Genomic DNA, 16,806 nt, shown 5'->3' with positions numbered 1-16,806 from the left:
AACAAATCGCTATACAAACATACACATTGCCTACAGATATCCTAGCTGTTCTGCTTCTCTGATTGAACTCTGACTGACACATTTTTCCCTTTTTATTACTGAACAGATTTCCATTGGATAGAGGTATAATTTGTTTACCCATTCACTAGTTGACAGACATTTTGTTGTTCTCAGTTTGGGATAATGAATAATCATTCACATACAGGTCTTTGTGTCGATATATTATTCCAAAACATGGTATTTATAAATATAAGAAGCAATAGCTAAAAAAAAAAAATGTGATAGCCACTGAAGGTAGGAAAGGGACACAAAGGGCTCTGATGTTGATGGTTTAAGTTTTAGGTTTTTCTTACCATGATTTAAAAAAAAAAACACACAAACCACTTACTTGTATATTTTAAAAGAGTGAATTTTATGACGTGAATTATATCTTAAAAAATGTATAAAAATATACAACACAACAAACTGTCAATTTATAATCTAATTTCAAGTTTTATTCACTTTTTTTTTACAATATGCTATCATTCAAAATATACCTAAGTAATTCATGCATAAAGTAGGCACTCTATAAACATTTTGATTTAATAATTAGGTACTGAGTTTTTAGAATGACTAAAACTCCTGATGTAAAATCCCAACTGGGAAGTGCATAATTCCACTGTAGACAAAATATATAACTTTACAATAAACATTTTATAAGAATTTGCCCCAAAGAGGGAACACCCACAATTTGGAAATTAAAAAGTAAAAAGCAAGATGAAACACAATACTAATATAGTCAGACAATGATCCCTGCATTGGTGAGGCTTACAGACCACGCATGGGCTACCTGCACCCTGGGGGTGGGGGGCCTTAAGACTATCTGACATTCAGTTAAGAAGATAATTATATACCTAATAACCTCTTAACTGGAAATGTTACAGGAATATATAAGCAATAGTTTGTGAAAAATTTTTAAGTACATCTTTTGCACGAACACAGAAAAAAAATTTAATTTATATTCTCCAATTTAAAAAAATCAATACTTTTCATCATAAGCAGCAAGAATGATCCCAAAATAAGCTGAGTCACTTTCATAGAAGCTACGTTAAATTCTGTGAAAAATATAATACTTTGGGAGGCAAGCTTAAGAACCTTAGTCCAAGTGTATAACAAATCCTTGTGTTCAAGGGTCTTTCAGTGTTCACAAAAACAAAACAGGCTATGACCACACATGATAAAGAAATATCTTCTAAATACTTATTTTGTGTTACCTTTATAACTATGAACATTCATTCCAGCTTGAAAAAGAATTATAGCACTATTATGGTAAGGAAAACTAAAAGCTACCAAATGCCTAACCTTAGAGAAATACCTGTGCGAACCTATAAAGATAAATACTCTATAGCTACGAAACAAAAAGTCTACTAACTATATTTCTCAAAAACTATATAATTCTATAAATACTTAAACACATGGACAATATCAATACATGGGAATGTATATATAAATTCTATTAAGTGGAAAAAGCAAAATTCAAAATACAGTGATTACAATCACATAAAAATAAATGCAGAAAGTGCTAAAAAATGTATACACATTTTAAGAAAGGAAAATACTGTATTAAAATTGTAATACTCAATATATACCAATAACAAAAGATTAATACAAGTCACATTTGACTTCTGCAATCACAGGAGGTGCTCAAAGTGGTTACCATCAGTGTCCAGACACTTCTGATTACAGCAAACTACTGCTTGAGTAATGTTGACCAAATGTCCACCACTTGTACCACTGCACATGCTGTTTCAATTTCTTCCCTAATACCACTAGAGTACAACTGTTAGGCGTGTTGGAGGTTCTGTTGCATACTCACGCCTCCATTGTTGTTGTACTTCCACAACATTCTCGAATTTCAAATACCACTTCAAAATGGTCTTGCACTCCTCGAACAACAACTGTGCTTCTGCCATTTTCTTTGACTGTCCTGCCTGTCTCATGGTGATGCTAGCATTCATTTGATTAACGCCATCTTTTGAGCAAACATCATACTACACATTGCTACCACAATTCAATTCAACTTCGAAAAATAATACATAGGTAACATCTTTTAAAATGTGTATACATTTTTTTGGCACCCCCGGTATATTACAATAACAAAACTGAAGTGAATTTAAATTTACAGAGACATGAATAGATTCAAATATCCATTAAGGTTGTTTCTTTGTTGCTTAGGATTATAACAAGATAAGAAAAAAATAGATTATTATTTTAGACAAAACTATACTCCTAAACAATAAATACTGAATTATATGTGAAGTCCTAAAACAGAGATCTAAAAAACTATGACTTCTATGATTTAAAATTATCCTATATGGACAGAGATCAGCCCACATTTGCTGATCTTCATTATCGAACTTTGGCAATCTGTACAATTATAACTGCCCTTTTTAAATATAAAGAGAAAATATTTTAGTTCATTGCTCAAATAAGAAAACCAAGTAGCATGCTTACTCTGTCCTTAACCTGTTTTGCTCCTACAAAAAGCCACTAACAGAGGGTTTTTAAAAAACTAATTCTATATACATATTTTACATAACATATATTTATGCTTTATATTTTAAAGAATGGCTTTTACATAATTGTTTAGTTCAATATATATCTTATTGAATTGCAAGTTATGCAAACACAGTTTTTCATATTCATTATTGATAATTATTTTCTACATGATTTAGAAAATGGTTAATTTCTTGGATAAAACATAGCATATTTAGAAGTCCGAAAGCCAAGTAAATCTCTTATTTCATTTCGGAATTTTGACAGATCTTGGCGCAGTTCATTTAGATTTTCCACAGTTGCCTGATCTGTACTTTGCATCTTCTGCCTCATAGAAGTCAGGTAACGATGCACTAAGCAGCACATCACTTTTTGGTAGTTTTCATCTCTCTTTTGTTTCAAATTTCTCCATTCCTTCAAAACAAGCAATGATATGATACTAACAATGTGCATAAACAGTATTTAAATATGGTGGATTTTTTAAAATAAAATTCACAAATGCAAACACATATCTTCTAATGCTTTAATAGCCTATATCCTTGCCACCATGTTTTACAAAATAACATTCAACAATTGTTTAAAACAAATATAGCCTACATATTCATTTTATTCATTCACCTGTATGCTTATTTAGATTTAAAAAGAGACTTAGGAAGCCTGTTTATAGAAGAGATTAGCAAACTAAGGACCCACAGGCCAAATATGGCCCACTTCCTGTTTTTTATGGCTAGGGAGCTAAGAACGGTTTTTACAGATGAACATTTACAATTAATTTTATAATAGAAAACAGTAATTTTGAACCCCAATTAAACAAAATGGAATTCCATTATTAATAGATCTGTATTATAAAAAATTATTACTCACTTATATTAAACTTCATCAATAAAAATTTAGTGGAAATTTATGTTCTTTCTTGTTATATTACTACTCACATAAATCTTTGATTTTGTCTTGGCCTGCAAAGCCTAAATTATTTACTATCTGGCCCTTTATAGAAAAAGTTTTCCAACTTCTGGTTTATAGCAACATGTATTGAATGATTCATGTATTGAATAACTTTCAAGAAGAATCAGAAAAATATGAGCTGACTCTAATAGTCAATCTTTATCTACGCTGACAGAATAGGTATTCTGAATATTTTCCATGTTTTAAAACTGAGACAAGAATTCATGAAACAATCGCAGCTTTCTCTCTCATTCTCAATAGTTACTGAGTCCTTACTTTATGTTATATCTATGCTGTGCTTCAGGGATACGACAGTGAAAAAAAAAAAATCAGTGTCAGGCCTTAAGAAGCCTGCATGTTTATGTTTTAGGAAACATCTGAGATTAGGAACTGTTAAAATGTCCACGTCGCAGTTCTAATCTCCTACCTTTAAACTGTTTTGCCGTTTAACCTTGCCTTTGGATGTATGAGAGCAAATCCATTTGCTGAGGCTACTGATCATATAGCAAACTGTCTTTGGTGAGGGAACGATGTTGAAAGGGGGCGGTAAAGTACATTTGTCATCAAAGTAGCTAAGCCACAACTTGGCTCGAGCAAACTTCCATTCTTTGTCTTCGTGATTCTGTAAGAAGCAAATGAAAAAGTAGTATAGGATGTGAACACACACACACACACACACACACACACACACACACACACACACACGAGGGTGAGGGAGAAAAAGAAAGATTGTTTTAAACTGTCTAAATGTTTCCATACCTTGTTAAGTATAAATTTGGTTCAAGACTTGCAGTTAACATACATTATTTACATTTAAAAAATCTACTTTTTAAATGATACTAATACTTACAATCTTCTTACACTTGGTATGATCTGCAGAGACCATGCAGTTCTAAACCAATGAACTTACTGCTATCAGCTGAAAGCTTTTGTGCAGCATGGCCACCAGCAGCTTGGTGAGTACAATCACAACCACCACGTTGTAAGTCCCAACGATAACGGCTCCCACAAAGGACTGCAGCTCTTCTCCATAGCTGAATCTCGTGACAAAGATTGCCACGTGTGCTAAGGAGAAAATATACCAGAACAAAGCAAAGCAAGTGCCAATGAACCTGTAAAGACAATTACATTTCTGTTTAAGAGAAAATTAAAGAAATTAATTAGCAAAAATGAAGAATTCATTTATATCAACATCACTTAAAGAAAACATTGATAATCCAAGAGTACTTTATAAAATAAATGAAGTTGAACCCAGCAGTACAGACATGTCTTTACTTTTTTAAACAAAGAAATAGACTCAGAGGAAGATTAATGATCCCCATTTAATCTCTTATTGCCCTTCTGTCCACTCTCAGCACAGCGGCGTCTACAGCCCTATTAATGCCTAATTAGATTCTGTCATTCCTCTGCTCAAAAATTTCAAATGGTATCTCAATAGCCCAAAGTCCTTACAAAGGCCAAGCAGGTCCTGCGGGATCCCCGTCACCTTTCTGACCTCATGCCTTACACTTCTTCCTGGGATTCACTACCTGCCACCCACACCTGCCTTCTGACTCTTCCCTGAATATGCTAGCCATCCTCCATCTCGGGCATCTGCTTTGCTATCCCCTCTCTCTGCCAATGCTCTCCCTCCACTATCTCCTTAATTTCCTGATTCTTCACCAGCTTAATACCTTTACTTGAATGTCGTCTCTGGGGGGCCTTCCCTCATTTCCTATCTAAAACTGTACCCTCTCCCACATATATCCCCCCTGACCCAAGCTGTGTCTACTTCGCCCTTATCACGGTGTAATATATCATATATTTTATTTCTCCTTTTATCACCTATATTGCATCTCCAGAATATAAGCTCCATGATGTAGTTTTGCTTACTGATACTTCATTCAATCAGGTCTTAGAACAGTGTCTGGTATGTAGAAGGTGTTAGATGTATATTTATTAATCATTTAATCTTATTCCTTAAATAAGATGACATGACAGTAACTGAAGAATAGTTGCTACACAATAGGAACACAACAAATGTGTAATTCCACACCCCTTCTCCATTATTTTATTTAAGAATGAGGGGAGGTATTTTGTCTGCCTCAAAACCAGTTGTTCAATTCCTTATTGAACATAATTACAGTACACATGTGTTAGGATTAACAGTAAATTAGAGAAGAAAATTGTTCAAGAAGCTCTACTAATTCTCAGTTTGAATAACCTCCTAGCAAGTGGTCAGAATGTGAGAGTGTTGTAACAATGGTTGGTTGTAACAATGACTGAGAGTTGGAGTTGCTATTGACATTTAATTCTGGAGGAGCAGAGACGTTGAACGTTTTCCAATATATGGGACTGACAAAGGAGCGCCCTTCCCCAAATGTTAGCAGGACACAAAAAGCCAAGGGTCCATCTGTTGAGATGTGCTGTGGGAGGGGAGATGATGAAATAACTCGGGCCTACTAATCACTTAAGATTTTCTATATGAAGATAACTATCCAATGATTCATGAAAAATAAGTACTTATTAAAAAGGAATCTCTTAAAGAAAATTTGAAGTTCTATTTCTGTAGGTACTAATTCATACGTAACAACAGAAAAACAGTAGAAGCCATTGTAGGAGACACTCACGAGTGGAAGGTATCATTGCTTTGCTGTTCACAGAAGATGCCTACACAGTCCTTCTGTTCCTTTGGCGTATAGCCTTTATCATACAGTTGTGTCAATCCAATTGTGAAAGAAAACAAAACAAGAAGGAACATCCCAAGAAACTTTCCAAAATCTTGTAGCATCTGTCCCATTGAAATCTGTGGAATATATTACATAGGTAGTCATTATTAGGAAAACATAAATATTAAATATTAAACGACCAAGTAATAAAAGGAAGACAAACACGTGAGCCACGTCTACTACTTTTACTCCTCTGCTTGAGGTAGTTCAGCACATTTAAAACATCAGAACCCCAGCTGCCTAACAAAAAGCCATTCTGATCACACCAACACCACCTGTTGAATGGGTACATTACTTGTACCTGGACCAAGTCTGCAGAGGGCACTGTTCTATGAAGGTAAGAGGTAGAGACGCAGATTCAAGAAAGAGCCTAATTTGCAAGGGATAAAAGGAAAATGTCTCACTCAAATCTAAAGGAAATTAAATGCTTATATTTATAGTTTCTTAAAATTTATGTATATATAATCATTATGACATGAAGTATTTCATTTATTTGCAACCAATTCTAAGCCAATTCCCAAAGGACAGCATTTCCTCCTCTAGGACTGCCCTAATAGCTTCCGCTCAGGTGACTGAGTTTCCTTCATTTGGGGTCCATTCTAAGAAAATATTATGTGTGCAAGTCAAATGAGGGGTCTAGTATTAATATGACTATCTTTTGCAATGTAGACATCTGTAGTGCACCTGGGAGCTTTATCTAAGCCTAAATTTCATTCTTTTTCCATACTTCTTCAAAATCTGGGGAACAGGTACTTTTCATAAATTCTTGGTGTTTAAACTGGCATACAAATTTGGAGAATAATTTGACATTACCCTTTTGACCTAGCAATTCTCTCCCTACAACTTTAGCCAACAGATAGGAAGAACACAAAGGTGCATGTATATATACAAGGACTTTCATTGCAGTATTGTTACAGACAGCCAAAAATTCAGAACATCCTAAATGTTGTTTAAAAAAATGAAGTTGATCTATAAGTATGTACTGTACTTTCTATGCTGCCATAGAAAGATATCCATAAAATATTAAGTCAAAAAAGCAGGATGTAGAACAGTATTATAACAGCTCCCTTGTCCACTTTTTAAACTGGTATTTAAACATATCAGATACATATTTTCAGATAGATATGATTTAATATGCACAGGAAACTTCTGGAAGTTTACACAAGAAACTTGGGCTAGAGGTAGGGCTAGAGGTTGGAAGGAAGACTTTCTGACTTGGAATTTTCTTTACTATATACATTTATTACTTTTAAGATACAAAAAGTAGTGTTTAAACATAATGCTTCCTCAAATTTAACCAGGTCAAATTTATATAATTAATTAAATCCAGCTTAATATAAAATTCCCTGTTGCCTCAAGCCTGTCAAAATAACCTATGCCAGGCACCACTGATACAAAGTGGCAGCAGCAGGCAAGTGGTCAGGCCCGTGTAGACCGCCAGTGAGCAGCTGATTAAGGGGGAGAGGTACCCTCAAATGTCTTAGGCACGCCACAAGCCAGCAACCCGGCTCTGCAGCAGTGAGGTCCAGCATGCCTGCCCTGCACGTGTGACGAGGCCACATGGTGCTTTCCAAATCTCATGCTTACCTCACTTGGCCCCATGGCAAAATTCTGACAAAACAAACAGGGAGCTTTTAGAATCAGAAAGCTCAAAATGTATGGCTCACCTTGGAAAAGACATCATTTCCTCAGACTGTGAGTGCTTAGAATAAAGCTGTAACATATTAGTAGAAAACTTAGTAAGTTATGACAGTAAGAATATAGTAACTGCAGCAAAATAACTTCGGAAAAGATTGCCTTTGAAGAAAATTTAGATGCTGTAAGCTTATAGATAAATAAGCTTTTCCACAAGTGGCCATATATTTTAGTTTTAATTTTAAAAATTTAGTCCCAAAGTAGAAGCCTTAATTTAACATTACTAAGTTTTAAAGAGTAAGCATAACTCAATTTTAATATCAGGATGAGCAATATTTAGTCAGAAAACCACAAACTTCATGACTTGTTCTTTAAAAGCATGACATTAGTTCTTGTATAAGACGGAATAACCAAAAATAGTTACAGTGGTATCACTGAGGTGAAGATTAGCTCCAAGAGCATACTAACCATTCATATGAAAGGCAAACATTAAAAACACACATTTATTTTACTCTGAGAAAGATTATAAGGCTTAGTTATTTGTAAAAAACATAATGCTTTCTTAAATATTTACTTATTTAAAACCTAGCAGTTTTACTGGAGAAATATGAAGACATGAAAAGAGAAAAGTAATTCAAATGTCAATACTGAAATTTACACAGCAGTTAATACTAATACACAGAAAAAAATCTTTCCTAGTAATCAGAAAGTGGAAATTAAAAACTAGTAAGACAGTATAACAAAAAAAAGGCAGCACCAAATGCTACTGATGTGGTGAAAACAGTGTGCCTTTATACTGTTTATGTGAATGAAAATGAACACACCCTTTTATAAAGAAACAAACACCAAGGCCCTACAAGAATCATATCTTTTAACATGTTAATGCTACTAAAGACGTATCCCTAGGAAACAAATTAACAGAGGTGGAAAAAAAGCCTTCCCTAGCGCTGTATAGAACAGCAAAACCACACTGACAAAAGGAAGCAATAATAATGACCACACTTCTAGTCACTCTTCAAATCTTTCTCCAGAAATCCTGTAATTATCTAAAAATTCTACTGAGCCAAGTCATTCGTGCTCAAAACCAACTTCGCGTGTGTGATAATATTCAAATTCTTGGCACAGAGACCTTCAGGGCCCAGCCCAGTTTATCTCTTTCAGCCTCCTCTCCCCAACTGCAACCCACGGTCCAAGTCCAAGGACATCCCGTCTTCTCTAAGCATGCCATGCTTTTATGGCTCCATGTTTCTGTTCATGGTACTCTGCCTCTGTTCTTTGCCAAGCAAGCTTCTCACCCCTTCAAGGCCCAGATCAAATGCTTTTCTAACTCTCTCCGGCCACCTTCTTAGTCATGCTTCAAAGTACACTGTACATAATCTCTAAAACAGCATTTTTCACTTTATAGTAATATTTGTTTGTCTCTTCGAGTAGTCTATGTGAACTCCAGTACCTGGCATGTTAATTAAAATGATACACACATAACTACTTTTGATATGCCTTTTTATCAAACTGTTATTTTCCACAAGGCATCACATTATTTACCCTGCAAGGTAGGGAAGGCTAGTATGATTATCTCTATTTTTCCAAGTGACAAACTGAGGCTCAGGGAGATTTAGTGAACTACTTAGGGTGGTAACAGATGTAACCAGAAGTACAACTGAATTCTAGCTTTTCTAACTCCTGCAACAGCTTTTCTAAAATCACTTTGTGGTTTTTATCTTAGGTTCCTCATTAAAAATTTGGGGCTAGGTACAATTAAGAAGGATTTAGTCTCACATAACAGTTCCCCTACACAGCAGGGCTTCTTGAATTAATACATGAATAGATATACACAAAAGATGCAATGGTTAATTAACATTTTACACCAAGTCTTTTTTCTAACACTGTGTGAGCTGGACCTTAGTTTTCTGACCTATGAAAGGGATGGCCAAATGCTACATCAAACTCACTTACCTACATGCTGTTAAAGATTTGCCAGATTTAACCACAATCTATTTAATCAGAATCTGCAAGGACAGGACTCGAGAATGCAGGTTTCATTTGCTCCAGGTGATTCTGCAGCCTCACCAGTTTGGGAACCCCTAGACTACATGACCTCTAAATTGTCCTCTAGCTCTAATATTCTATGCTTAAAAGAAAATATCCTCCCCCAAATGCAAAACACCTGAAATCACTCTTTACTCATCACGAATGACAATATGCCGTTTATGTTATACAGGCCACCAAATTAAATCTAACAACTCCAGTAAAGCCAGGTAATCCACTAGGAATAAAGTATGCAGTCGTGTGTCGAAACTAGGTTCCCTCTCCAAGTTTTCTGGCATTATTTTTCAGGTCTGCCATAGTCAGCTCTAACTGTAAACGGAACGGAGGAATGGATCTCACCATTTATGTAAAGCCCATCGTGTGTCAGGCCCTCTGCTATGCATCTTATGTACACGGCCCAATTTAATCCTCACACAGACTCAGAACCCTAGACTCACAGAGATGGAGTCAGTCAGTCATGGGCAAGATTGTGACCCAAGCTGTGTGGTGATGTCTTTCTTTTCTGTCTAATCAGCTAACTACCAGTTTTCAAGGTTGTTTAATTCATTTGAAACACGTTAAATAAACCAGGAAAAAGTTTTAAAATCTATACATTATTAAAAACTGTCCACAGTATTGTACTACTCTAGCATAGAAAACAGAGGCAGCTAGCCGAGCAGTTAAGACCATTTGCTCTGGAGCCAGACCACCTGAGTTGGAATCCCAGTTCTACTACCTACCAGTTGTGTGACCTTGTTCAAGTTACTTAAAATCTCTCTACCTCAGTTTCCTCCTCTGTAAAATGGAAGTAAGAGTCTGCCTCTTAGATTGGTTGTGAGAATTACATGAGGTAATAAATGTAAATAAAGATCTCAGAACAGTAAGGACTCAAATGTTCAGTTATTACTGCCATCATTATTTATAGATTTCATTCCCATGCCTTTACCTGTTTAAATTCATAACTGATCTATACCCAACCACGACTCTACGTGTGCTGAGGTGTACTAGCTTCCTTCATAAAATCAGAGGAGTGCAAACGTCTCAGAGCAGGTTGGCCTCCAGCATCAGACAGACTCCAGTTCCACGCTTGAGTATCCCTTACTAGTTCTGTGAACTATTTGACTTCTCTAACTCCTTAGAGTCCACATTTGCAAAATGGAATTAAAAATAACAAGGGTTGTGCTAAGCTTAAATAAATGGAAAACATTCAACACAGTGCCTGGTCCCCACAAAATGTCCAATGTTAGTTGCTGTTATTATTTTGAATGAGGCAACTACAGCAAAAGCTCTATTTCTCCATCAGCTATTTTTTCCTCACACCATTCAGCACCAGTTTTACTTTCTTGTGTTTTTTAAATTTTTTGCATCGTTTTTATTATTTAATATTTTATTATTTAATATTTATTATAAATATTATTTATTATTATTTAATATTTATTAATTTTATTTTCAATACTTTTATTAAAAATTTTTCAATTACACTTCACATAATATTTTACTAGTTTTATGTGTATAACATAGTGATTAGACATTTATACAACTTACAAAGTGATCACCCCGATAAATCTAGCACCTATCAGACACCACACATAGTTATTACAATATTTATTATGGGCTATATTCCTTATCCTGTACTTTACATCCCCATGACTATTTTTTAACTACCAATTTGTAATTCTTAATGCCTTCCCTTTTTCACCATCTCCCCAAACCCCTCCCATCTGGCAACCATCATGTTCTCTGTATCTATGAGTTTGTTTTGTTTGTTCCTTTATATTGTTTTTTTTTTTTAATTCCACATAGAAATGAAATCATATGGTATTTGTCTTTCTCTGTCTGACTTACTCCACTCAGCATAGTACCCTCTAGGTCCATCTATGTTGTTGCAGATGGCAAGATGGTAATATTCCATTGTAAATATGTACACTTCTTTACCCATTCATCTATTGATGGACACTTAGGTTACTTCCATATCTTGGCTATAGTACATACTGCAGTGAACACATGGATGCACATGTCTTTTTTGAATTAGTGTTTTGGGATTCTTTGGATAATTACACAAAAGTGGAATTACTGGGTCCTTCCTTCCTTGCTTCTTGTTATAGCCTTTGTTTTAAAGTCTATTTTTCCTGGTATAATTATTGTTATCCCAGCTTTTTTTTTCTGTTTCCCTTTTCATGAAATACCTTTTTCCATCCCTTTACTTTCAGTCTGTGTGTTTTCGATCTGAAGTGAGTCTCCTGTAGGCAGCATATGTGAGGGTTTTGTTTTCATATCCATTCAGCCATCCTATGTCTTTTGGAGCATTTAATCCACTTACATTTAAAGTAACTGTTGATTGATATGTAGTTATTGCCATTTTACTACTCATAGTTTTGATCTTTTCTTCTTCTATTTCTTAAAGAAGTCCCTCTAAGATTCCTTGTATACTGGTTTAGTGGTGATTAAACTCCTTTAACTTTTTCATGTCTGGGAAGCTCTTTATCTGTCCTTTTATTCTAAATAATAGCTTTGCTGGGTAATCTTGGTTATAGGTTCTTGCTTTTCATCACTTTGAATATTTTCTGCCAATCCCTTCTGGCCTGCAAAGTTTCTGTTGAGAAATCAGCTGACAAGTCTTATGGGAGCTCCCTTGTAGGTAACTGCTTTTCTCTTGATGCTTTTAAGATTCCTTTTGTCTTTAATCTTTGGCATTTTAATTATGATGTGTATCGGTGTGGGCCTTTTTGGGTTCATCCTGTTTGGGACTCTGCACTTCCTGGGCTTGTATGTCTATTTCCTTCACCAGGTTAGGAAAGTTTTCAGTCATTATTTCTTCATACAGGTTTTCAATTCTTGCTCTCTTTTCTCCTTCTGGTGCCCCTGTGATGTGAATGCTGTTATGCTTGATGTTATCTTAGAGGCCCCTTAAACTATCCTCATTTTTTTAGATTCTTTTCTCTCTTTGCTGTTCTGATTGGGTGTTTCCTGCTATCTTACCTTCCAAATTGTTGATTTGATCCTCTGCTTCATGTAATCCACTGTTTGTTCCCTCAAATGTATTCTTCATTTTAGTTATTGTATTCATTTCTGACTGGTTCTTTTTATGTTTTCTAGTTCCATTTTTATGTTTCCCATCTTTTTGTTGAAGTCTCACTGACATCACTGAGTATCTCTATACAACCTGTGTTTTGAACTCTGCATCTGATAGATTACTTGTCTCCATTTTGTTTAGTTCTCCTTCTGGAGCTTTGTTCTGTTCTTTGATTTGGGACATGTTTCTTTGTCTCCCCATTTTGGCTGTCTCCATGTGTTGGTTTCTATGTATTAGGTAGAGCTATGTCTCCCAGTCTTAGTACAGTGGCCTTATATAGTAGGTGTCCTAGGGGGTCCACTTGAGCCAGGTGCTCCAGGTGTGTCCGTTGTGTGTGCCCTACTGTAATAGTTGAGCCTTAATTGCTGTTGGCACATCAGTGGGAGAGACTGACTCTCTGGCTGATTGGTTTCAGGATTGGCTGTGACTACAGTGGAGGAGCTGTTGTGCAGAAGCTGACTCTACAGAACAGGACTCACTTTAGTGGGGCTTTGGTGCCTGCCAAGTCTGCCCTTTGGGTGTATCTTTTGTGGAGGTGGTTGGGTGGTGCTCTGGTGTGGTATGAAGCTGGCCACTGGGTGTGTTGGTCTCTTGGGAGGGGCGCTGGTGCAGACTGCGGTCAGCCACTGCCTGTGCCCTGCCCAGCGCCACTTGGGAGCTATAAAATGATCTGCAGATGGTTGCCACTTGTGCTGAGTTTGGTGCCAGGCTTGGGGGCTGCTTAGCAAGATGTATGGGGCACACTGAGGCCAGATGCTGCTTGTTCAGGGTTTATGAACCTTTGAGAGGTTTTAGGAAAGTCCACAGCATGAGCCAAAGCAGGATGTTTGTATGGAAAAGCCACTTGAAGTAGCTTGGCTGGGCCCACAAGTTGGGTGGGGCAGAGTCTCAGAGAATCACCAAGGTGGGGTGAACAGCGTTATGTTAGCTAGGTTGACGGAGACTCAGATATGGTGCCTGCCTGTGCAGGCTAGGTGGTGGTGGTGGTGGGGGTGTCAACATAGGGACAATGGCTTCTGTCAGCACTTCTGTCTAGGAGAAAGCTGCCCCTCCAGCCCTTGCTCTGAAGTCAGAAGATTCAGTTCCTCCCTGTATGTCCCTAGTGCCTTTTGAGCTGCTGCCCCAGTGCTGGAGCCCAGAGCGAGTGAGTCTGTCAGAGAATAAGTCAGTATGCAGGCCCTGTAAGAGGATTGCCTGGGACTCCAGCAGCTCTCTGTCTCACTCATCTACAATCTCCACTGGTTTTCACAGCTAGAAGTTATGGGGATGTCTCCCCCAGCATAGGGTTGGGAAGCTTGGGACCCTGAAGTGGGACCCCTCGCTCCTCAGGGGGGACCTCCACAGCCAAGATACTACTAGTTTTTAACTGCCACAGCCCATTCCACATCTCCACCCTTCCTACCAGAATAGAGGTGGCTTCTCCTATATGTCCTTAGTTATAGAACTTTTATTCAGCTAGACTTCAGGCGATTCTCCATGATGGCTGTTCCGTAGTTTAGTTGTAATTTTGATGTAGTCGTGGGACAAGGCCAGCACAGCATTCACCTACTCCACCATCCTGACCAAAACTCAGCACCAGTTTTTCAGTTCAACAAAAATTCACTAAGTAACTACTATGGCAAGACAGTGAGTAAAGCACAAATGAGAAAATTCCCCATCATCAAGGAATTTTTAATTTAGTAGAAACAACATAACTTACAATGTAAGGCAAATTCAAATTAAATAGTCTTTACAATTAAAATAAGCTTTAGGAAGTAGTCATAGAGGTTCAAAGTATTGAGTTCATTGAATGAAGTTATTCATTCCCATGGGAGTAGAAGTGTAGGAATAGATTTTCAAGTGGAGGGGGCACTAAAACTGGCACATGTTCCCTTTCCCTGGAACGTCTAATACCCACTTCCCTGGGAAGCCTTCTCTGATGCCTTAGGCTAAAGTGAGTGTTCTTCCTCTGAGCTCCCTATAACAGCTTTTACCACTCTAAATGTCACTGGTTTGCTCATCACCCTCAGTGAACTATGAGTTCCTTAAAAAGATACTGCAGCTTATCCATTTTAGTATTCTCAGCATCCAGCACCTACCAGGCACTCAATAAATGCAAAAGCTTATGACGTATGTGAGATTAGCGACTGGTCTTGAACCAGATGGAGAACTATTTCAGGAAGAGATAAAGAGATGAGTATAGTGAGAGATGCCGAGAAAGCAAGTAGGGCCATATTGTAGAAGGCCACCTTTCAAAGTCTACCTACAACATAAGTCACAAATGTAATAAATACATTCATCCAATCGTAACAATGACAAGTGCTAGGATAAAGGATCCTGCTGAATGCAGGATCATTTTATATATTCCACCATGATGTGCTTAGGGCAGTACCAGTTTATACTAATTGTCCCAACTTAGTAGTTAATAGCATCCTTTTCATTCCCCAAAGTGTCTCCATTTGGATGACAAAACATGGTCATTCTACACAAAGCAGAGATTTGGTCATTCTACACAAAGCAGGACCCCTACAACAGGTTATATAACCAGTTAAAATAAAAATCTGTCAACTTCTAAATCTGCAAAGATTTGGAAGGAAAAAATGTTAGTACACAGGGATAAATTTGACAAACAACTGTAGCAATTACGTAAAACATTATCTGAAATAACAGGCTATGTACATAAAAGGGAGAAGTTGCACTTTCGCTAAAGTAGTTAACTTACTGTCAATTTTCTTTTCACGTCTTTTAGTTTTATATTTTTAACTGTATTCGTCTATTTTTATTTAGTTCCTTATTTATGATGAACAAAATGTAAAAAAGTATTATAAATTTTATACATAAAACTATTCTATAATACTTTGGCCCTGCTATGTAATACAAATTTATCATGTTAATACTACACTAGAAAACAAATGTCTTTATTTGAAAACGTCTTTAAGTAAAAGCCTGAAAATATGACTCTACAGATTCCTATTCAATGCCTATTTTCTGCCCTCTTCCTTTCAATGTGCTCAATTTAAAGTACTTATCTCCTCAGATTTTCTTGTAGCTACAAATAGCCATGTGACCAAATTCTGACCAATGAGATACAAGTGGAAGTATTTGGAAAATGATTGTTCTCTTGATAAAAAAGAAAGACAACTGGACCATGCTTTCTGCTTTTTGCCCTCTGCTTTTCTCCTTCCTCCTGCTGGATGCAGACTTGATATAATGACTTGCAGCAAAGAGTTTGCAACCACGAGAGCCAGTCACACTTTAAGGATGGCGACAACCTTTCATGAAAAGACTGCTTTGTAACACCATATTAATTCCACTTGTACTTCCAAATCCTTCAATTCTGAGATGAGCCTATACTAGACAATCACACGCAGATAATCAATGGTTGCCTGGGATGAGGTTGGGGTGAATATTAAATGCAAAAAGGTACCAAAAAAACTCTTTTGGGGGGTGCAAATGTTCTATACTTTAATTATGATGGCTTAAACAAGTTTATACATTTGCAAAACTCATCAGACTATATAGTTAAGATGGGTGCATTTCACCGTATGCAAATTATACCTGAAAGATAATTTTTTAAAAATCATTTGCTGCACTAGATCATGATATTTAAACATATATTATGATTAAGCTGCAGACATTTTTAAAAAATAGGAACACAAAAAATATTTGCTGGTCTGAAAAATTGTTAGTTCTATGGCTATTAGAACAATACAAATTATCCTACTGGAGGAGAAATACGCACACAACAGCTGAGATGACAAATGCAGTATCTGAATACACATCTATAGTTCTTTAGGGAAGTGACTAAGTCAGGAAGACCTGATGCAACAGTTTTAAGAAAAAGAAATAGATAATTCACTAATGAATAATAACATGCTTTATCCTTTTTAATTCTTTGTAAAAATT

The 16,806-nt window shown here is 36.5% G+C and overlaps 1 protein-coding gene across 6 annotated transcripts in view; it reads right to left on the bottom strand.

Annotated features, from left to right (window-relative positions):
- Positions 1 to 2,006: 2,006 nt before the first annotated feature.
- TRPC1 (transient receptor potential cation channel subfamily C member 1) overlaps positions 2,007 to 16,806 on the bottom strand; it is a 64,864-nt gene continuing 50,064 nt past the window's right edge. For all 6 annotated transcript variants that reach the window (XM_033125469.1, XM_033125485.1, XM_033125494.1 and 3 more), the window contains 4 exons: positions 6,090 to 6,265; positions 4,391 to 4,592; positions 3,908 to 4,102; positions 2,007 to 2,949 (listed from right to left, as the gene is read on the bottom strand). In XM_033125469.1, the coding sequence (XP_032981360.1) occupies positions 2,722 to 2,949; positions 3,908 to 4,102; positions 4,391 to 4,592; positions 6,090 to 6,265 (801 nt within the window). In that variant the 3' untranslated portion in view covers positions 2,007 to 2,721. The remainder of the gene's footprint in view (positions 2,950 to 3,907; positions 4,103 to 4,390; positions 4,593 to 6,089; positions 6,266 to 16,806) is intronic.

The sequence above is a fragment of the Rhinolophus ferrumequinum genome, chromosome 2, assembly GCF_004115265.2.
Source record: "Rhinolophus ferrumequinum isolate MPI-CBG mRhiFer1 chromosome 2, mRhiFer1_v1.p, whole genome shotgun sequence".
Classification (NCBI taxonomy): domain Eukaryota; kingdom Metazoa; phylum Chordata; class Mammalia; order Chiroptera; family Rhinolophidae; genus Rhinolophus; species Rhinolophus ferrumequinum.
Note: the sequence above shows the minus strand (reverse complement) of the source record. Positions and strands in the feature narration are given on the sequence as shown.